We start from the raw sequence: 23059 nt of genomic DNA, 5'->3' as shown, positions 1-23059 counted from the left end.
GATGAGTGAAAAAGCCAACTCATTTTACATAAGTTACTGGGGGAAGTGAGTGGCACCTGCTGATAAAGAAGAATCATTATTTATATCAACCAGAAATTTAATTTGAAGTCAAAAGATAAAAATATTCTTTCATTATATTTTGAATACCTTAAACTGATCCAAATTCAAGAATTTATTTTTGACAACAAAAAAACCAGTAACTGACATTCAAGCTGGTTGATCATACTTTGTCAAGAGAATGTCTTTAATGCTTGAATCCACATGCAAATGGAAGATATAACCTGAGAATGAAATGACTTGAAACAGTCTAGTTTGAGAAATGACTTGGTATATTTAGAATATAACTGACTGAATTGAGCAGTTTAATCTCTACTTCTAGGTTAAAAGTCAAGGTAGTGGGGCCGGCTAGGTGGCACAGTGGATAAAGCACCAGCCCTGGATTCAGGAGTACCTGAGTTCAAATCCAGCCTCAGAGACTTGACACTTACTAGCTGTGTGACCCTGGGCAAGTCACTTAACCTCCATTGCCCCGTAAAAATAAATAAATTAAAAAATTAAAAATTAAAAAAAAAATAAAAGTCAAGGTAGCCTAGTTGGCCTATGCTATGTTGATGAAAAATGGATGGAGACTATTCATTTAGTGATGGTTAAACAAGAAAAGTGAAATAAAAGTTTAGCAAATTCATTAAATTCTCTCTTCTGGGAGTATTCTTCAGGAGTAATTTGATTACTTCTCCAGTCATCAGATCATTCCTACTTCACAGTACCCAACAAATTATAATACTACACACAATTTACTACTAAATACAGCTTATGGATTTTTTGCCCTTGAACAAACTGCAGGTAGTAAATTTATGACACTTTTTGACAGTTTCAAACTGTCAAAAAAGTTGGGGAAGGAATAGTAACTAGCAAATTTCAATTTCAGAGGGTACACTATAAAGGAAAGAATTGATCCTGGTATTTAACTAATTCTGTTTCTAGATAGTAAGGTCACTCTAAAGGCTTTGAATATTAAACTATTCTAGTGCATCTGTGATCTCAATGTTGTGATACTCTCTTATAATCCATCCATTTCCAACTATCTTGGGCAACCCTTGCCCACAAATTCCCACAAATTCACCACATTAGACCCCTCTCCTCAACACCAAGGGAATTCCCTTGTGATTGCCTGACATCACAAGTATATCATTGGGGGTCAGCTAGGTGGCTCAGTGGATAAAGCAACAGGCTTGAATTCAGGAGGACCTGAGTTCAAATCCAGCCTCAGACACTTAACAATTACTAGCTGTGTGACCCTGGGCAAGTCACTTAACCCCAATTGCCTCACCGCCCCCCCCCAAAAAAAGAAAAGAATTACAAGTATATCATTGGAGAACAGAGATTGCTGGATAAGGAGAAGGACTGGATATGTGTTTTCCTTAGCAAAGGGCCTCTTATGTGAAAAAAACTCCACCAATATAGTTTAGCACGTTCTCTGTGATTATGCTCTATATCTACTATACCAGTCTGCCTCTATACTGGATAAAATATACAAATATACAAATAAGAAGATATACATACTTCTTAGGCTTGCTTATACGAAATAAACAAATGAATGGATGATTGAGTAAATGAATGAATGAATGACTGGATAGATGAATAAATAAATGAATAACAAGAAGTAATTGTTTTCACTGTTCTTCCTGATAGATATTCCCAAACTTTCTGAAGGGTAAAGTCTGCACAAAGAATTGGCAGGTATTAGTACTTAATATTAAAGCTTGGTTTTGAGCGCTGGATCCCGAGGTAGAGGAATCTGGGTAAAATCATAGTTAGGATACCTTCTATTTATATGACCTTGTATAATTCACTTCCCATCTCTGAGCTTCAGCCTTCTCAACTCTAAAAGAAAAGACTGAAAAATCAAAGGCCTCTAATATCCCTTTCTTATAATCCTGAAGGTCTGAACCTTAATTTGATTTGAAAATCTGATTTGAAAAGTTACATCTAAAATGGAAAATTTTCAATTTAACATTTTTAAATTGGATTTATGAAAGGACTTAGGTGTCTCAATAACACAATATCATATAGTTATATGACTTGGTATATAAACACACCCTGTTTAACAACATACATGGTTTCAATGTCTCTCAGGACAACTATGGCTATTTAAAAGCATTTACTGACTATACCATACACAAGGTGAGCTTTCAAAAATAAATTATTACTGTTCTTTACCAAAAGAAAACTACTCTGCTATGGTAAATTGGAGTGACTTTCTTTGATTCCCCTTTGCTTTTAACAATAGGGTATGGAACAGCAGAAACATGCAGGGTGCAGATTTATATTTTCTCTCGTACTGACACAAATCAAGTGCAGGTTTATCAAGCTGTGAAATATATTAAGTTCACAGAGTTTTAACAAAGGGTTACCAACCACAAAAACCCACTGTGAATCAAACTACTTTCAGATGTCCTTTTAATTATATTAAATGAAAGTTTGGGTTGGCTTTGATGCTTATGGGCAAACATCTAAATCTCTTGAAAGAACTGCTAAAAGTACTCCCTGTTGCTATAGTTAATATACTACATTGTATGCACACTGCTAGCCAATTTATTCCAGCCACTTTAACAAGGATATCCAGCCTGACAGGCCACACAGAATAGTATCAGAAGTCAAGCAAAGCACAAATCATTAGAAGACTCAAAAGTTGTTTGACACGCACCACAGAGCTCTTTGTCATACAGCCAATTAAGTGACCAAACAAGGAACTTGAGAATCCTCATTAATTTCTTCCTAGCAGTATAAATGGAGGTTAGAATCTTTCTTGTCATATGTACCACAAGCAAGCAAGGAAAACTGGCCTAATTCAATTTGCACTCTGTCATGAAGATGCAAGTAGCTCCTTTGGTTCACAGGAAAATAAGCATTAATACTACAAAAAAAAAAAAGAAATAGGCAGAAATGTTTATATATTACATACATACTCAGCATCTGTATAACCTGGAAAAGAATATTATGCATTGCTTATTAATCAATAGATTTAATGCTTTTTAATCCTAAAGTGCCTTAGGCTACTTTGAAGTATATGTTTTGTTTTGTTTTGTTTTTAAATAATGTAACACATGGGCTTTCAATGTACTGGCAGATATGTAGGACCACATAAGTATGGAAAAAAATAATAAGGAATGTACAAAAGTTCAGAAGTAAAAAGACAGTTTTTATCAAAGATATAGTTCTGTTTGAGTTCATAAAGTAACTAATTTTGAGAAGGGAAGAGAAGGAGAGAGAGATGGAGAGAAAGAAAAAAGAGAAAGAGAATGAAGAGAGAGGAAAGAGAGGGGAGGGGTAGAAAAAAAAAAGGAGAGGGAGAGAGTTCATTTACCTATCACATTTCTGTTTTATTCGATGTACTTCTCCACCAGACTGTTCAAGTGACAGCAGGTTCCAAAGGATGACTCAATAAGTATACATTTCTATGGGAACTTCTACTTATCTCTCTCATTATGCAATGTTCTCACCAGTGTTCTGCTTCTCTAGGGAACACAGACTGCCTCTCAGATTTAGAGGACAAAAGAAGCTGATAACTAAAATAAAAAATCTTCTCTATGAAAACTCCATGCTTTTGAACTTGTATTGATAAATTGCGAATGGTTCTTGATAATTCCAATCAAAAAAGAGATCAGGGGCTGGCAAATGTTGAGAGTGACTTACTGCCAGATATACTTCAATGGTTCTGTGATCTCATCAGTGTGGACACTCTAAATGTACAGATCACTAACTAAGCTCACCTCCTCATTTGGTGGGACTCTTGTTCTCATGTAGAAGCTCTACCTAACCTGCTAGGAACTTTCTCTAGATCTATTGCTATAGCTCACATCTTAGTGAATTATGTGAGCTGTTCATCAATTATCCCTCACTCTTACTACAGAAACGATCAACCCCTTTCTCCAATTATATGTCATTTTGATGACACACCTTGTGACACTTGTGTATGACTCTTCTTTGGTGACATACTGTTACTTCCTCACATCTACCATTCATTTTTTTTTATTGCCCTTTGGGTGACTTATGACCTCATTGTTGTTGAGTTGTTTCAATTATATCTGACTCTCTGTGACTCCATCTAGGATTTTCTTTTCAAAGATAATAGATTGGCTTTACCATATCCTTTTCCAGTTCATTTTACAGATTAGAAACTGAGGCAAGCCAGGTTAAGTGATTTGCCCAGGGTCACACAGATAGTTAGTGTCTGAGGCCAAATTTGAACTCAGGTCCTCTTGACTCTAGGGCTGAAAATAAAGATCTATTGTGTCACCTGCATGCCCAATTGTGACCTTAATTCTTCCTAAACTGTGCTATTCCAACATTCATAGCCATATGGCACCATTGGAAGAACACTGGTGCTAAAAACTAAAGATGGTCTTAACATATTCATAGCAATATTTTATATGGTAGAAAGGAATGGATCCAACTTTGGTACACATCAGTTGGGGAATTTTGAATAAACACAGTATATAAATGTAAAGAGATATTATTGTGCACTAAGAAATGTCAAATGTAGGCAATTCATAGAAATATAAGAACTGTAAAAACATGAGAAATATGTGAACTGAGGTGAAGTGAAATAAGCAGGAACAGAGTAAAATATATAATCACTAAAATAATCTAAATGAAAGAAAACAAAGAATTAATTGAAATACACATTCTTGGTCCTGACAGTCAGGTAAGAAACATCTTCCTCCTCTCAGCACAAAGGCAGGGATGCTGCCTTTTTAGGGACAGAATAGGAGGTACAGAGTGTTCTATATGTTAACAGATAATCAATGTATCCTTTTCTTTTGCTCAACTTTTTCTTTATTACAAAGGAGAGTTCATTTTTAGTGAGTAGAATATTATGAACTAGAATTTTTTAAAGTTATCAGTAAAACTTTTTTTAAAGATATGTCTTTAATTCAGCAGAAACTTGGGGACATTCATTAAAAACACCATACAATTCCCCCAAAATGTTTCTCTTACTCCAGTTCCTCAGTTTATATGCACTGTCTGTCTGATACTTCTATGGGCTGTAATACAATTGTTTATCATTCTTTAGACCCTGTGTTTTCTTCATCAACTGGTTTTTTTCCTGAATGAAAAGTTAGGTGCAACTCTTGAATAATGATTTTTTTTTTCATTTATCAGGCCCTGCAATACTGTGAGGGGGTTGATAAGAGTCATTACAATGTCATCTTAAAATGAGAAAATGGGAAAATATGGAGGACCTCACTATCTATAAGTAATCACTTCTTTTTTCTTTCTCTTTCTTTTTTTTTTTTGCAGGGCAGGGTTAAGTGACTTGCCCAAGGTCACACAGCTAGTAAGTGTCAAGTGTCTGAGGCCAGATTTGAACTCAGGTCTTCTTGAATCCAGGGCTGGTGTTTTATCCACTGTGCCACCTAGCTCCCCCTAAGTAATCACTTCTAATTGGACTCTGTACTTGGTTGGTATCACCTAAAAGAGTAGCAAAGCTGTACTACATACATACATACGTACCTGTATACATACATACATACATATATACATATATATATATATATCCCTTTTTGATAATGATAATCCCTCACTTTATATTTATAAGCATTCACTCAACAAAGTTCTCACTGTTGTTGCATCTTTCAAGGTCTCATCACAATTTTGATATGTAAATGGAAAATGTTGGAGGGTTTTTAAGGTGACATTTTGTTGGACCAAATCCAATTTTTGTTGTTGTTGATTCCCACACTGATGATGTAAAAAATGTGTTTCAGTGTGCATCTTAAATCCATCACCTCTCTCTATCAATTCATTCATTCATTTATTTATTAAGCATCTACTATGTGCCAGACACTGTGCTAATTGCTGGGGATACAAAAAGAGACAAAAGACACTCCCTGCCTTTAAGAAGCTTACAATCTAATAGGGGACACAACATGCAAACAAGTATATAGAAAGAAAGCTATATATAAAATAAATGAACAATATTTAATTGGGGGAAGGTACTAGAATTAAGAGAGATTGGAAAAGGCTTCCTGAAGGAAGTGGGATTTTAGGTAGGACTTAAAAGAAACCAGGAAGGTTGGAATGGAAGAGGTTGAACATTCCAGGAATGAAGGACAGCCAGAGAAAATGCTCAGAGCCAAGAGATGGAGTGCTTATCTCATGGAATATCCAGACAGTGTCACTGGATCAAAGACTATGTGTTGGGGTGTAAGGTATAAGAAATTAGAATAAGTGTGAAAAAGAAACTATGTATGATGATGACAAATGCAATCTAGCATATATAAACTAACCGTTGTTTAAGAAAAATGGGAAATAGGCAAGTTAAATAACAACAACAACAAAAACCTTTACCCTAATGCCATTTCATAGAAAAGTTCAAGAGATGAAAAACTATTTTTAGTACTGTCACAGACAGGCCCCAGAAACCATCTCAGTCAATAATTACATGACATCTTGATCAAGTAGAAAGTCATGGGAACTATGAGTAATAAAAGATAAAGGTATCTCTTCAACAAAGCATTAGAGTGTGTGTAGGGGGAGGGCAGAGCCAAGATAGCAGAGGAAAGACATTAAATGCACAGAACTCCTGACACAATTACCCCCAAAACAGGAATAACACAACCCCTGGAGCAGCAAAACCCACAAAAAGATGGGCTGAGATTATTTTCCAGCCAAAGACAGCTTTGTGGGGGCTGTGTTGTTCTGCAAGAAGTGTCTAAACCCATGATCATGCCATCACAGTCCCCTGGCAGGCTGCAACAGAGAAACTTATCCCAGAGCTTCCAAATCAGCAGCAGCACAAACATCTTCTGGAACTAAGCTTATGGTTTGGTGAGAGGACTGAATGGCTGACCGAGGGGGTGGGGTGGAGATACAGGGATGTCTGCAGGACCTAAGGAAGAATTGGGCTATCCCACCCCAGTGGGGAACCAGGAAGAAATCTTGAATGGCAGGAGACCCAGGTAGGGGAGGGGTGCAGGCTCTTTTGGAAGCTAAGAACCACCACAGCACACAAAGTTCTGCTGACTGGTTAATTAGCAAGTTGGCTTGTGGTTATCTTCAGTCCAAAGAACAGGCCAGGCAAAAACCTGCTGTCCCTCAAACCCAAATACCTATGACCCTCTGAAGCTTGAGACAGTATGGCTTGGAAGTAGGGCCCCACTGTAAGAGGGAGTTAAAAGTCAGGGAAAAGACAGCAAGATGAGCAAGCAAAGAAAATTGAGAATTATTGAAAGTTTCTTTATCGATGAGGAAGATCAAGGTGCATCCTCAGGAGAGGAGAGCAACCTCAGGGTCCCTACATCCAAAGCTTCCAAGAAAGATATGAATTGGTCTCAGGTCTTGGAAGCACTCAAAACGGGCTTTGAAGAGAAAGTAGGAAAGAGAGAAGGAAGATTTAGAGAGGTTGAGGAAAGAATAGAAAGATAAATGAGAGCTATGTAGTAGAAGCATGAGAAAAAAAGTCAACAGCTTGAAAAGCCAAATGGGAAAGGAGATATAACAGCTCTCCAAAGAAAATAATTGCCTAAGAGATAGAATTGAACAAATGGAAGATAGTTACTTTATGAGAAACCAATACACAGTATAGCAAATCCAAATGAATACAAAAATAGAGGGCAATATGAAATATCGTCTTGGAAAAACAGCTGATCTGGAAAATAAATCCAGGGGAGATAATTTGAAAATCATTGGACTACCTGAAAACCATGACCAAAATAAGAGTTTGGACAGCATCTTCCAAGAAATTGTCAGGGAAAATGCCCTAATATTCTAGAAGCAGAAGGTAAAATAGAAATTGAAAGAATCCACTGATCACCTCATGAAAGAGATCACAAAAAATAACATCTCCAGGAATATAGCCAAATTCTAGAGCTCCCAGGTCAAAGAGAAAATTTTGCAAGGAGCTAGAAAAAAGGAATTCAAATACTGTGGAGCTACAATAAGGATAACACAAGATCTAGCAGCAACTACATTAAAGAACTGGAGGACATGGAATATGATATTCCAGAGGGCAAAGGAACTGGGACTACAGCCAAGAATCACCTACCCAGCAAAAATGATTATAATCTTTCAGAGGAAAAAATGGGACTTCCATAAAAAAGAGGACTTTCAGACATTTGTGATGAAAAGACCTGAACTGAATAGAAAATTTGACATTCAAATACAAGACCATAGAGAAGCATAAAAAGGTAAACAGGAAAAAGAAATCATGTGGAATATTAAAAGATTTAAACTGTTTACATTCCTACATGGGAAGATAATACTTCTAACTCATGAGAACTTTCTCAATATTAGGGCAGCTGAAAGTAATACACTTAGAGGACACATGTCTGAACTGAATATGAAGGAATGATATTTGTAAAGCATTTATTTTTTGTTTATCCTTGTTTTTTGTGCGTCAGGCAGGGTGGGGTGGCTTATGTCTGGGGTCAGATTTGGGCTCAGGGCCTCCTGGTTTTAGGGCTGGTGCTTTGTACACGGTGCCACCTAGATAACCCATGATGACATCTTTAAAACTAAGTTAAGGGGTAAGAGGAATGCACTGGAAGAAAGGGAAAGGGAAGGTAGACTGGGGGAAAGTGGCTCACATAAGAAACAAGAAAAAGCTTATGGAGTGGAGGGTAAGATGGGGAAGGAGTGAGGGAGTAAGTGAACCTTACTATAATCAGAATTGGCTAGAAGAGGGAATGACATACATACTCAAGTAGGTACAGTAATACATTTTGCCCTGAGGGAAAATGTGAGGGGAAGGAGATAAGGGGTGGGAGAGAGAAGAGGGGAAGGAAGGCCAGGCAGATTGGGGGAGGGAGTAGTAAAAAGCAAAACCTTTTTGAAGAAGGTGAATATGTTATGCATAACTGTACAGTTATGACTCATATAGAATTGCTTGATTTCATAGGGAGGGTTGAGGAGGGAGGAAAGAAGAAAATTTAGAACACAGAATTAGCTCAAAGACCTTAATCTCATCACAGTGGGCTCAAGGAGGGAATAACATACACACCCAGTTGGGAGGAGTAATCTATCTAACCCTACCGGAAAGTAGGAGGGGAAGAGGTTAGGGAGGGAAAGGTGAAAGAAGGGAGGGCAGAGCAGGGGAGGGGATAGTCAAAAGCAAAACACTTGAGGAAGAATAGGGTAAAAGAAAATAGAAAATAGAGTAAATATCATGGGATGGGAATAAGATGGAGGGAAACAGTTATGATGATTGATTATGAAGGCAAAACATGTGGTACCTACTTTGCTGAGATATTGTGAAGAAAATTCTTTGTCAAGTTTAAGGTACTATATAAAAGTTATGATAAACAGGATGCTATCAGAAAAACCTGGAAAGACCTACAAGAACGGAAGCCAAGTAAAATGTACTTATACAAAATAACAGCAATAGTGTAAGATGATCTGCTGGGAAGGACATGGTTATTTTCAGCAATGCAGTGATCCAATATAACTCTAAAGGATTTATGAAAATTGCAATCCAACTACAGAGGAAGAATTTATGGTTTCTGAAAACAGATTGAAGCATAATTTTTTTTTTTACTGTTCCTTAATCTGAAGTTTTGTTTTTATCTGTTTTCTCTCACAAAAACAAAACAACCCCCCCCCAAAACAAAACAAAACAAACAAACAAAATCCAAAGTATTAGAGTGGAGGATAATGGAAGAGTATGAGCAAAAATTCAAATAGTGAAAATAAGTAGAAAAGAAAACAAGCTTGTAGGATAGTCTGGTTATGAAAGTCAAGCTAAACCATGTAATCCGGAAAATAGTTTTAGTTTTATATGTACAGAGGATAATTTAAAATGAATGAATTTTTAAATAGTATCACTCTGTCACTATTTCTATTCTGATCAGGGACAACTGTAAAATCAATACACTTAAATTATAACATCACAATACCAAATATGAGGAAGTAGTAATAATACTTAAGAAGAATAATTCAGGAAGGATAGAGGGATCACACTAAATACAATTCCAAAGAAATCCATGTTGAAGATGACAGTTTTAACAGTACTTATCATAGCTTGATTTTTTGAGATATGTCAAAGAAGGGAAAATTTCAAAAGGACATAAAAGATCACAAATGATACTTGTGTGTAAGTGAGAAGAAGAAGAGTACATCAGTAACTAAAAACCCATGGGCTTTTTCATTTCTATATAATCAGCATGAAAGAGGTCTATTTATGAACCTAGAGTACACTTTATATAAATACAAAAAAGGAAATGTATGCTCTCATAGATGATTTTCTAAGCTGGACCAGATATTCACAGACATACTTGACTGAGAAGTTGGGAGAATATAAATTCCATTGTGACTACTGTTGATTTTTTATTGCCCCCCCCAACCCCGTTCCCCTGCCAAATGACAGAATGCCAGTTTATAATCTATCTTCAAATAAGTATGTGTCTAGCCCAGGTAAATATTCTATTATAGATACAATTATGGGGAAAATTATTCTATGACCCTCTGAGTACCAACATCAAACAGCATAAACAGGAAGACCTAAGTTCATATAATGCATTCACTGGTATCGTTGAGGTCTTTTGCAAAGTCCAAATGTAGTGTTACCTGTTGACAGTAAATTTTTTCAAATGCTACTACCCACAGATTATATCATATTAACTACACTGAAGTAAACACTATAAAGCTTCCTCAGTGAAATCCACTGTAATTCAAAAGATATTGATTTAACCATCCAAACTAAAACCCAAAGTAGCTGAAAAAAATGTATATTATTCAGATTAAGACAATCAGATGGATAGGCTGTTTATTAAATTAGTCTATTATTATATGTGCATGCACATACACAGAAACACATTTATAAACATATATATTTGCCATTTGTATATTATAATATTATGTATATATTATTTATTATGTCACAATTTTCCTAGCAAGATTACATGGTTGCAGGTGAAGGCATTACATTCTGTGATGAATACAAATAATAACAAGATAATAAGTAGAAGAGGGACATTAGATATTACTTAGTTTGATCCATTTTTATTGTCTCTCTACACTCTTTTACTTGGTCACCTTATCATTTTCCATGAACATAATTATCATCTTCAGTCAGTTGACATACAGTTTTAGTCTCCTTCTTGAGTTACAGTCCCACATTACCAACTCATTGGTTATCTAAAATTGGGTGTCCTGTAGACATTTAAAATTCAATATGTACCAGAGATTATTACCCTTCCCCCTAAATCAACCCTGCTCCCAAACATCTCTACTTCTTTCTAAAGTACTATCATACTTTTGATCATCCAGGTCTACTTTTTTGGTGCTATCTTTGATTCCTAAATCACATTCACTCTACACATTTAGTTATCAAATCTTGTCATTTCTATCTCCATCCACAACACCTCCCACATAAACTTCCTTCTTTCCCCTCATAAAGCTATTGCACTAGTTCCCATATTACTTCTTGCCTAGACTATGGACATAGCTTTCTAATTGTTCTCTCTGCTTAAAATTTCTTCTCCCTTTAATCCATAGTCCTAAAGCACACTTTGACAATGTATTCCCCTCCTATTCAATAAACTCCAGTTACTGCCTATTACCTTTGGGATAAACTATAAATTCTTCTGTGTGCCATGTAAAGCTCTCAACAACCTGCCTTCTTCCTAACTTTCTTGTCCTTTTACACATTATTCCTCTTCATGCATTTTTTTTTTTGCAGGGCAATAAGGGTTAAGTGACTTGCCCTGGGTCACACAGCTGGTAAGTGTCAAGTGTCTGAGGCTGGATTTGAACTCAGGTCCTCCTGAATCCAGGGCTGGTACTTTATCCATTGCACCACCTAGCTGCCCCCTCTTCATGTATTTTGTGGTCTTGCTAAAATCACCTTCTTATTCTTCACAGATAACACTTTCTCTTCTATCTTTATGTATTTTTAACTAGCTGCTCTTCCCATCTGTAATGGAGTTTCTCTCCTCCTCTTGGAATGCCTGCTTTTCTTCAAAGCTCAGGTCAAATATCACTTTCCATATGAGGCCTTTCTTGGTTTCCCCAGCAGCTAGGGCTCTCCTAGGCCACCTTATACCTGTTCTGTCTATATCAAAATATACACACATATGCACACATATTTTTTCATTTTAGGATGTATTATGCTCTTTAAGACAAGGACTGTATTTTTGTATTTTTTAACCTAGTAACTACCCTAAAAGGTAAACAGAAAATGCTGCTAGGCAGACACGTAATGGATGCTCAATGAAGACTTGTTTGCATATGTGGAAATTGAGTCCTGGAGCAGTAAAGTGATTTTATTAAGTTCATAAAAGTATTACAAAACCAGGTCATCTGAGTATAGTCTTCTTTATCCTCTACCACACTGATTCCCTTGTAAATGACCTAACGATAAAGTAAAAGGCAAATGGTAGACCTAAATCAACTACAAAACATTACTGAGGATGACTTCTATGCACAAGTGGAATAAAAGATAAAGAGAACACATAAGTAGATGACCTCTACATTTAATTGGAGTGAAGGATATAGGATTGACAACCTGAATGTTACACAAGTATCTAAGAAATACTAAAAGGATTTGAGGAAACCCTATATGAAGAACTCATATAAAGACACTGAGGAGGAGTGCAAGATGAAGAGTATAAGAGGTATCCACACCGATGAAATTGTATCTATTTTAGGTATCCAATGGGATATACTCAGTATGAAGTACAATACCTTTCACACACTGGGTTTAATTTTTTTGAATGAATATTTTAAAATATTTATGATTTAAGTAACATAATTCTATGTGCTCAATTCCTAAATTTAAAAAAAAATCAGTCTCAACCTTTTGCCATTCTATAACTTAAAATACAAGAAACAGGGGGAAACGCTCTTTACAACTAAATCATATTGCTGTGTATTTCTTCGTTTCCCTTGAATGATTTTGAAATTCTCCCATGGGTCAATCGGCTTTAGTAGGATAGTCCCCATCCCTGATTTCGAATGTAACAAAAAACATTCAATCATGTGAGAAACTCATGAATTCCCAAGCACCTGTTTGAGACCTACACAGCATAACATCCAATGCTTATGAGTCATCTTAAAGACAAAAGATTGCTTTTCCATCAACATCATGTGTTTGCTTTTCAATAGATTTAACAATATGAGGTCCCTTTGTATTCTCTGGTGTAAAAGTCCCTCTTCAATAATGAGTCACTACACAGGGAATGTGCCCGAGGCATGTTAATAGTATTTAATTATGTCAGATATCAATCAATTTCTGCTCTCTGGAAAAGCTACCAGGCAGAACTACATTTATCATCTTGAATAATGCCTACATTAACTAATTTGGTTTTCATCTCCATTTCTTTTCCCTGAAACAGTGAAATTAAGGAAAGCTAGACTGTAAGAGTATTGTTCTTTAGTAGTTATTCCACTTGTCTTCAACTCTTCATGACCCATTTGGGGTTTTCTTGTCAAAGATACTGGAATGGTTTGCCATTTCCTTCTCCAGCTCATTTTATAGATGAGGAAACTGAGAAAAACAAGGGTAAGTGACTTTCCCAGGGTCACACAGATAATAAGTGTCTAAAGCCAGATTTGAACTTGGGAAAGATGAGTCTTCTTGACACCAAATTGCAAGAGTAAGATGGTTTAAACAAGGAACCTAAACAATTTACAAATTCGATATTGAATGCCTGAGTATTACATTTGAGTGTCAAAAATCTAGTCAAAAATAAATTTCAACTGTCATTGCTTGTCACCACCTTTTAAAAATTTAATGCCTTAATTGTATATTTTAGTCAAAATTAGTATATGGATATCCTTTATTATATCATAAAGATTAATTTCATGCTTAGTTCATAGATTAGCTCAAGATGTGAAATACTCTGAACTAAAAATGCTTCATAATCTTAGGTTTCATTATTTTAAGAAGCAAATCCCTAAGATCAATTCTGTATTTTTTATAGGTTTTTTTTTTTTTGGTGAGGCAGTTGGGGTTAAGTGACTTGCCCAGGGTCACACAGCTAGTAAGTGTCAAGTGTGTGAGGCCGGATTTGAACTCAGGTACTCCTGACTCCAGGGCTGGTGCTCTATCCACTGCACCACCTAGCTGCCCCAATTCTGTATTTTTTAATGAAATTGTATTCAACAATAAAAACAATGAGACCCTTGCCATCTTTTAGTAAACAGGGTATTCCCCTTTTACCAATATTTTGTCAGATATTTAATAAACAGTAAATTTAGTTTTGTCAGATATTTAGTAAATAATTTAGTAAAAACTCTTTATTCATAATAAATTGTAGCATATAGAAAGTATGTTGTTAATTTTCCATTAAAGACTCAAGTTTGAATGACCATGCACTTCACAGACTTTGAACACTAAAAGATTAATTACATAAAATGCCTTCAATTCATATATTATAGAGGGCCAAATATATCAATGGCAAAAACAACAAAAAATATTTTAAGTGAAAAATGTGGAAAAACAAAGTCAATAACCAAATGACCTATGAATTTCTTATGTACAGTTGTCTATGATCAAAACCAGGTATTTCTCCCAAGTCTCTGATTTGGCCTAGAAATACTTTAATGTCTTATATATCTTCCCTTTTCTACATATTTCATAAAATGTCCATATGTTAAAATCCTTTGTCTAAAGGCTTCAGATATGTAACTTGAAAAAGAAGGGGAAAAAATAGAGGAAAAGAAAGAGGTCAAAAGAGAAATAATAGGATTTATATTATAATTTTTCTCCTTTCACACTAAAAAATGAAATATGGTCATACTGTAAAAGGAAGAGTATGATAATAGTCTATCAATACTGAATAAAATTGAATTGTTCTTTACTCTTTACAGGTGAAATTATATAACACCAAGGGGCAAGCCAACACATAAGAAATTTGAAAAGACATAAGAATCTGGGGAAAATTTAAAGATGATCAGAAAATAGTGCTTTTTTGGGAATTATGCAGTTGGCATTTTCTGAGAAGAATTTATAGAGTAACCATTTTATCTTTATCTGCATTTCCCTTTTCCTTGATACTGAATGGTAGTGATATATACATTTATATATATTATATATATATATATATCACATATATAATATATGTGTGTTTGTATATATATGTATATATATAAATATACACACATATGAATAAATGATACAGATACACACCACCATTTCTAGTCAAAGCAAGTTCAGTGCTTTATCATGGAAAGATGAGTGTTGGGAAAACAAACAAACAAAAAAAGAGCTCAAGCACTACCTAGTTCTAATTCAGAAGAGAGCCACAGGATCTTTGGTCTCGATCTGTATTTATGTAGGCAGCTAGGTAGTATAGTGCATAGAAATCTGGACCTGGTATCAGGAAAACCCAATTTCAAATATGGCCTTGGATACTCACTTGCTTTGTGACCCTAGGCAAGTCATTTTACCTCTGCCTACATGCCTTAAATGATCAATAAAAGGGGCATGATAATAGTAGCAACCTCTCAGGGTTTGTTATGAGGATAAAAAGAGGTAGTATTTTGTAAACTTAAAAGCACTATATAAATGAAAGCTGCTATTACTTTTGTTACTACCTTCTCCTGTTGCTTTTATCACGTGCCTTCCCCACAGATGCTACCCAATAAATATCTGTTGAATGAATCCATGCTTCCATCCCCACCTTACTGAAGAATTCAGGCTTTGGAATAAGTACCCCAACTCACCTCATAGCACAAGTGGCAATCTTCCCAATTCTGACTGCATCTTTCTTTTATTTTGGATATTTCTGTTCTATAAAATATATATTTTTCCCTTCCCGCACCCCAAACCTGCTTATATCATGAGTCTCTCATATGCTTTATATTTCTCCCCTTCAATGTAACCCTAGGTTTACTGGGTTACGGCCTTTACATATTAATACATTTTGTCAGCTACAAATACACAATATCAACACCACACACAATTCAACAATTTAACACATTTATAAAAACACTGAAAGTACCTGGACATAGGCTCTGCAAGAGCGCTCTCTTTTCTGAAGCTGATTCCATAAAGACAGCAGGTTAAACACAGAATAGAAAAAATAAGTTAGTGATAGAAGAAACCAAGAAAAATTTAAAAAGAACACATCTACACAAAATTTATTTGTGGACTACTTTCTAGAAGAGTATGATAGCTAAGCAGCAGCAGAATACAGCAATGATTTAGCAAATGATGGCCAAGAACCTTTTCAAAATGATTCAAGCTGAAAACTGGATAGTGTCAAGCTATTAACTATGTTAAGAAATCTTGCAACATATTAGTGAGATTTAGTAAAACGAGTGCTTGTTATTAGCTTGAAGTTATATGTTTCATATCAGAGTTAGTTGTGACTTACAAAGAACAAATGATGACAAAGTAAAACAAATTACGTCAAATGTTTGGGAGCCTGTTTCTCAGATAGCCTGTATATAGACAACATGCATCCTGAACTATGAGTTCTTATGTATACCCCATTCTGCATAAGAATGAAATGAAATGAAAACAATTTTACAGATGCAAAATAGATATTCAGTTATGACAATGTCATCATGAGGGCAGATACAAAAGGACAAACCATTTTAGGTTGTGTTTTCTTGATCTAAAACTGCAATTACCATAATTCTTTTTAATCCCTCCATCCAGAAAAGAGAATTATACATAATTTTAGAAATTTTGTTTGCTAAGAAGCATATTTTGAGCATAGAGTTTGATATTTTTCTGGATAGAAGATTGGGGTAATTTGTTTACAGTTAATAAAATTTTAAATGATAAAATAAAAACATAAGGGATGTTATCTGACCTAGCAAAAGACTAAAGCAAAAATCTTTGTAAGTTACTTCTTTCCTCATCTACCCTTATTTCTCCAATCCCTAAGAAGCCCAAATTATTGAAGGAAATCATCAGGCTGATGCCCCATGCCTTTTGTGCTCTAAGCACTTCTCCCTACTTTAATTCATGCATTCTTAACTGCTCATAGAGCAGTTGCTCCTCTAAAGAATGAGTGCAAGTAAATTTGGGGGCTGTCATTTGGATCAGTGACTCGAATCACTATTTTGCAGGCCTCCCTCCCTCCATACACTCTGGAATTTCAATGCTGAATGCAATTGATTTGTACCAAGTTGACTTTGCAAACCTAATAGGATACAACTGCTTAAGGGAATGGTGGAGACCACAAGAAATGAGAGCAAGCCAGCAAGCATGTGAACAACCTCACGAACCCCAACTGTTTAGCTCATCATGCAAATTAATGTATGACAAACTACATCATACAACTGAAAAGAGCCAAATGGGAAACAAGGAGAGCATAAAAAAAGCTTCACAAATGAAAATTTGCCTGTTATGTCGTTATTCGATATTCAGAATAGGAAAGCTGATTAGCTGGAGCCAGTTAGAATGTGACATTAATTGCCAGCTTTACCTGATATTGTCAGACATCAACATCATTTTAAATAAAGATAAGCGGTATTGCTGTAACAAGTCATGTTATGGGTATGTAACATTAATACGAATGAATACTTCCAGTATATTATCATAACAATTGCTGGCAGCAATATTCATTAAATAGCATCAAGTCAGCCTGGGCAATAACACATCAAGTTTGCAGCATTAACCAGTTCCATAGATTTCTGTGAATTTATGTACTATAAAAAAGAGTGGCTATTTAAAAACAAAACACAATAAAACAAGCTAAATTTAAACAAAATCTTGATGTTCAATAGAGAATAACCTCTAATAATAATAATCTATGTCAAATGCAGGAACAATATTTGTCTTCTGAGGCTGACTTTTCAACACAAACATTATTTGTCATAAAATTATCTGGCTGATCTGTAGTGAGCAATTAATCTTTATTTCCTCCTATCTTGATGAGACTTTTCCTTCAATATGGCACTGAATAATAGTGAGTTGAAGAACCAGTCCACTTAGTCATTTTTCATTCTAATGGAGTACATTCATCTTTGGGAATTCCACAGTGGAGACTTAAGTCTGTCAATGCCACCTTCTTGTTTTCTTGAATAGAAAGACTGACATCTTCTATCAACTAAAATTTAGAACTAATCATTTTTCCCCTTCTACTGCCTCACGTGCACCATTCAGTGAACACATGACATCTGAAGGGAGCAAATTGAACATATTTTCACCAGGAGCACTGTTTATTCACTTCTTGAGAGTGTATGGTTTAAGTAAATTCAATTTTTCCTCATACTTAGCATTTACCTAGTCATTTAAAATATCTTTCTTTACAAACATAATTTTTATACTTTGTTTTTCAATGTACAAATTTATTGGCATCCCCAAGATAGTGATGTAGTAATAACTAAAAAATAATAATAATAAAGCTAGCTATGCTTTAAAAATTAATGATGCAAAGTCTTCATAAATATTAAATCCAAACATTATGTAGCATATTTAAAAAGAAAAATAATCTAAAATTCCTCATGTCTCATAGGAAAACAAGCCCCTCACAATTAAACTAAGATATATAAATCCATATACATATATATACACATAATATACATGCACACATATATTCATATGTGCATATATGTGTGTATGTATGCATACATTTTCAAAACACATATGCCCTACTTCAAATTTAACTCTACCCTTGATCCAGCGTTTATAGAGAGAATATTTCCTTTCTTTGCTCTTCTTATTATTACTCGCCTTTTGATGATCTGTATGCTCACCTGTCACTTGCATTGCTCATTCGTTTTAACATTAGATAAGGAGGAGAAGCAATTGACTAAAATAAATAGTGGTGCATAATTCTAAATTACATTCATTCGTGTTCACCTTATCCTCCAATATTAGTTAAAAACAAATATAGTTCAGTTTCATAAAAAATGTATATCTTTAAAGTAGTAACATAGCAATTTAACTTCTTTTTTTTCTTTTTAAAGAAATTTTAGTGTGTTTTTTGACCAAAAGGAAAGGAATATAATTGATGCAAATCAAATCATTAAATTATACTGATAGTAGTGGGCATACCCTAACTCCACTGGAAGAAACCATTTACCAAGGGGGGAAGACTCATTGTTCATCTTTGCTGCTTACCTTGTTTAAACTACGTGCAGCACTGTCTTTTCCACCAGGAGTCAGGTTTCGGAGCTGAACATCCAGCAAGCCTACCAGTTGATCCATTGCACGGACCGAGTAGGTGATATCCCCAGCATTCAACTGATTTCTGGTCTGCTCAGCAAGCTCCCTGGCAATGTTAGCAGCTGTCTCACCAGACTTCAGCTGCAGTTTTGAAAACAGGGGACAATGGAAAGATATTTGTTACATGTGTCAGAATGTGATCTTCCCTAAATCTTCCTTTGGTGACTTTCCCTAACTAAAACATGTAAAGTATAGCTAGAAATAGTTATTCATCAATAGTATATATTTGTGCTTCTCCTATCTGAACTTTGAACTATAAATCAAATGGAGAAAACCAAAAAAACCTCAAATTCTTTGTGTTTGTATATTCCCATGTGTGTATACACATGCTTTTTTTTTTTTTTAATTAGGATTGGGGAGAGGGAGAAGGGAAATAGATTTATGAATGCATCCCAAAAAAGAAACTCATATTGGGAAAACTCTTACCAATGCAGATCATCTGCATTTTGAGAGTATTAGAAAGTCACCTAGGTCAATGAAAGTTTAAATGGCTTATCACCTGCTAGTGTCCTCCCCCCCCCAAAAAAAAATTTATTTTTTTGTTGTTGTTCAGTTGTTTCAGTCATGTGTAGGTCTTTGTGATCCTGTTTGAGGTTTTCTTGGCAAAGATTCTGGAGTGGTTTGCCATTTACTTCTCCAGCTCATTTTCTCAATGAGGTTATTGGCAAATAGGGTTAAGTGACTTGTCCAAGGTCACACAGCTAGTAAGAGTGTGAGGCCAGATTTAAACATAGGAAGATGAGTCTTCCTGACTCCAGACGTAGTACTCTACTTACTGTGCCACCAGCTGCCCATAACAATAATACCTATGGCACTTTCAGTTTTGTGAAGTTATATATATATATATATATATATATATATATATATATTTCATTTTATCTTCTCAACAATCCTGAGAGGTAGTTGTGATTTATTAATCCCCTCTTACAGATGAGGAAAATTGAAGCAAATAGAGATCTATTTGCCTAACATCATCGATCTGGTATTAATGGATCCAGAGGGAAAGATCTAAGTCTTCTGACTCTGAGTCCAGTGCTATTTCCATTAAACTATATTAACTTCTTTATATGGGCCCTTGTGGTGCCCTGAAGATAAACCAAACCAATCTGGCCAAAAGTTGTGGAATGATAATGTATCACCATGGTGCTATTCACTGTCAAAAGAAGTGAGGAAGGCAATGGACCTCCTGTGGTGGTATGGTGGGAGGATATTGATAGGAGACTGGGAGGCCATAAATAGAATTGGATCTGCATCATCTGAGCTAGTACCCATATTGATTATACCATAGATTCACTACAATGCTGGATCATGACATTAGATAAAATAGTTTAAGTCAACTTGAATCATTTTGAGTTTAGGGGTAACCAAAGTAGTCACTATATTTTGAGGTTGCAAAGTATAATGAATAATTGTCCATATTGGCCTGGTCAAGGTAATTATAACAACTGAATGGAAAATAATTTTGTCGAATTACACATGAGGTAATGATGCACATTTATAGACTTCAAAGTAGGTATTGCTTTTCCTCTGCATAAAACTTGAGAATATGATCACTAGTATTATTCTTCATTATATTTAAACAGGAAGTTTCATGAAGAGTCAAATAATTTGTAAAACAAAGAAATATATAAAATATTACTGGAAATTGTTACTATTTAATTTTTATATATGTATAATTTTAGACTGTTCCCCTGAAGTATTTATTAGAAACAGCTGTCAATTATCATAATAGGGGAAATGACGGCAGAGAAAAAAAAGCCAATAGTAGCTCCCTTAACAAGTTATATATAATTGTTTATTATGTTAAATAACACGACTGCTATAATATTTGTATTAGCAAGACAGGCCTTTTCCATAATGATACAAATAAGAGTTGAAAAGCAGTGTGGCATATTGGATAAGACACTCATACTTGCCCAAGAGTCAGGAGGACCTGGGTTCAAATCTTTTTTAACAGTTGTGCTATCTTGGGCAAGTTTACTTATTCTTTCATGTTTCGGAAGGAACTGTAGCTGATGCCCTCTTCCACTTCTATGATGCTTATAGCAAGTGGCAAAACTCTGAAACATAGTGGACTCATCAGTACCAAAATGTCCAAGTACTTAGTTTTGTAAATGTTCAATAATGTTTGTTGTTGATGGATTAATGCATTCTCTGCCAAAACTACCTTGCATTAATTTTGTACATATTTTATATATAATTCTTTATCAACACATCATCTCTGGATAGACTGTAAACTCCTTGAGGGAAGGCACTTTTATCTCTGTAGTATGTGTAAATTAGAAATATGCCTGAAAACGTAAGTGCTTATTTGCTGATTGATTAGAATCTGAAAATACTTCAAAACATTTGAAAAATTCACTGTTGCCTAGGAGAAACATACTTAGCTTGGCCCCAAAGAGTTAGACTGCATTAAATTAGAAGGTACTTAAGATGGAATTCAGGAATTCACAGTTCTAGACCTTCATCAGTCTTGTCCTTCTGTGTACTGAATACTCTAATTTATGGGATAGCAATAAGAACAATTGCCCCCAGCTATCCTAGAAGAAAATAACAAGGATAATATGAATTAAATGTGATGTTTTAATGAGTTTCTTAAGTGAAAAATACTCTTATGATTTTTGTAGCCTTCATATCATATTAACAGCCAATCATTTTGTAAAGATCAAGAGTAAAAAGAAGAAAGGAATATTCAACTTGAAAATAAAATACTGATGAACAGGTGATTCTTAAAAATGACCCTGTAAGTAAATAGGATATTGCATATGTCTATAAATACACTCAAATCTTGTTTAGGCTTAAGGCCAAGGATTAAATATAGAAAATTAATAGGGCTGGACTAAATTATATAAGTTCTCTTCTAGTGCTAACATTCCAAATGTCTATTAAGTAGAGAAAAACAAGCAACAAACATGTCACTTTCTGTTCATACTTCAATTTTGAAGACTGAATGCTAGTCCTGCCTTGATTAGAGATATTCTGGCATCAACGTCATGACAGAACCCAGTTCCCTTGTATTGAATATTAGCTTTGTGAGGTACACATATGAGAGAGGTAGATAATATAAATATAAATATAAATCTTTCAACCAAAAGTCCATTGAAGATTTCATTTCTAACTTCAATTACTCAAATCTTTTTAAATTATTTCTAAGAAAATAAAGCATAAGCACTGAAAAAAATGTGGGTTTTGTGTAGATTAGCAAACGGCTGTCTAGTTTAAATAGTGGTGTTATAACTAGGTCTTGAATAAATAATCTTTTCAAAATAGGGGTAAAACCATAAGCTTTAGTTAAGCATACTAATTATGACAGAGATTGATACTATTTACATACTTAAGCCCCTACAGGAGCCAAAAACAATTTTCTTTGAAATAAGCTTTGACATTTCATGACATTTATTATATAAAACTCCTAATCTGGGTGCCAAAAGAATTCATTAAGGAGTTATTCAGAGTCCTTAAGTGCAGTGCTACCATTTCCTTGAAAGAATACATCTATTTTGCCATCAATCTCAGCCCAAGTTATTAAATCAATAGCAAAATGCTTTTGTCTCTAATAGCTGGGAGGGGCTTAAATAATCCTGGTGTCTTTCCCTAAGCTAATGCTATCTCCTTCAGAACACTTTACTTGATGTTCTCGGATTGTCCTTTCATTCTTCACTTTATACCTCTCTTATGAACTTTGCACAGTACACTATAATTGTGATATCCTATTATCCTTCCTATTAGATTTAAAATTTTTATGTCAATGACCCTGTCTTACTGATTTTCCTACATCCCTCAGCATGTACCACAGTGTTATATTCATAGCAGATATTTAATAAGTAGATGCTAGTTTGAAAGTGAATCATTTTCCCCAAATACTATACTTCAAAGAATTATGAACCTACAAAAAGTTAAATAAATGAGGCAAATTTAATTACAGAGTTCATT

General features: G+C 34.9%; 1 protein-coding gene across 16 annotated transcripts in view; it reads right to left on the bottom strand.

The window, feature by feature from the left end:
• The window catches only part of ADGRL3 (adhesion G protein-coupled receptor L3), a 971834-nt gene that overhangs the window by 166081 nt on the left and 782694 nt on the right, over positions 1 to 23059 (bottom strand). For 13 of the 16 annotated variants that reach the window (XM_043972867.1, XM_043972872.1, XM_043972873.1 and 10 more), the window contains exons 11-12: positions 19022 to 19207; positions 15945 to 15983 (exon numbers count right to left, since the gene is read on the bottom strand). In XM_043972867.1, coding sequence (XP_043828802.1) covers positions 15945 to 15983; positions 19022 to 19207 — 225 coding nt within the window. The remainder of the gene's footprint in view (positions 1 to 15944; positions 15984 to 19021; positions 19208 to 23059) is intronic. The other 3 variants (XM_043972871.1, XM_043972876.1, XM_043972877.1) reach the window with 1 other exon arrangement.

This window comes from Dromiciops gliroides, chromosome 6, assembly GCF_019393635.1.
Source record: "Dromiciops gliroides isolate mDroGli1 chromosome 6, mDroGli1.pri, whole genome shotgun sequence".
NCBI classification, from domain to species: Eukaryota; Metazoa; Chordata; class Mammalia; order Microbiotheria; family Microbiotheriidae; genus Dromiciops; species Dromiciops gliroides.
This window is presented reverse-complemented; position numbering and strand designations above follow the sequence as displayed.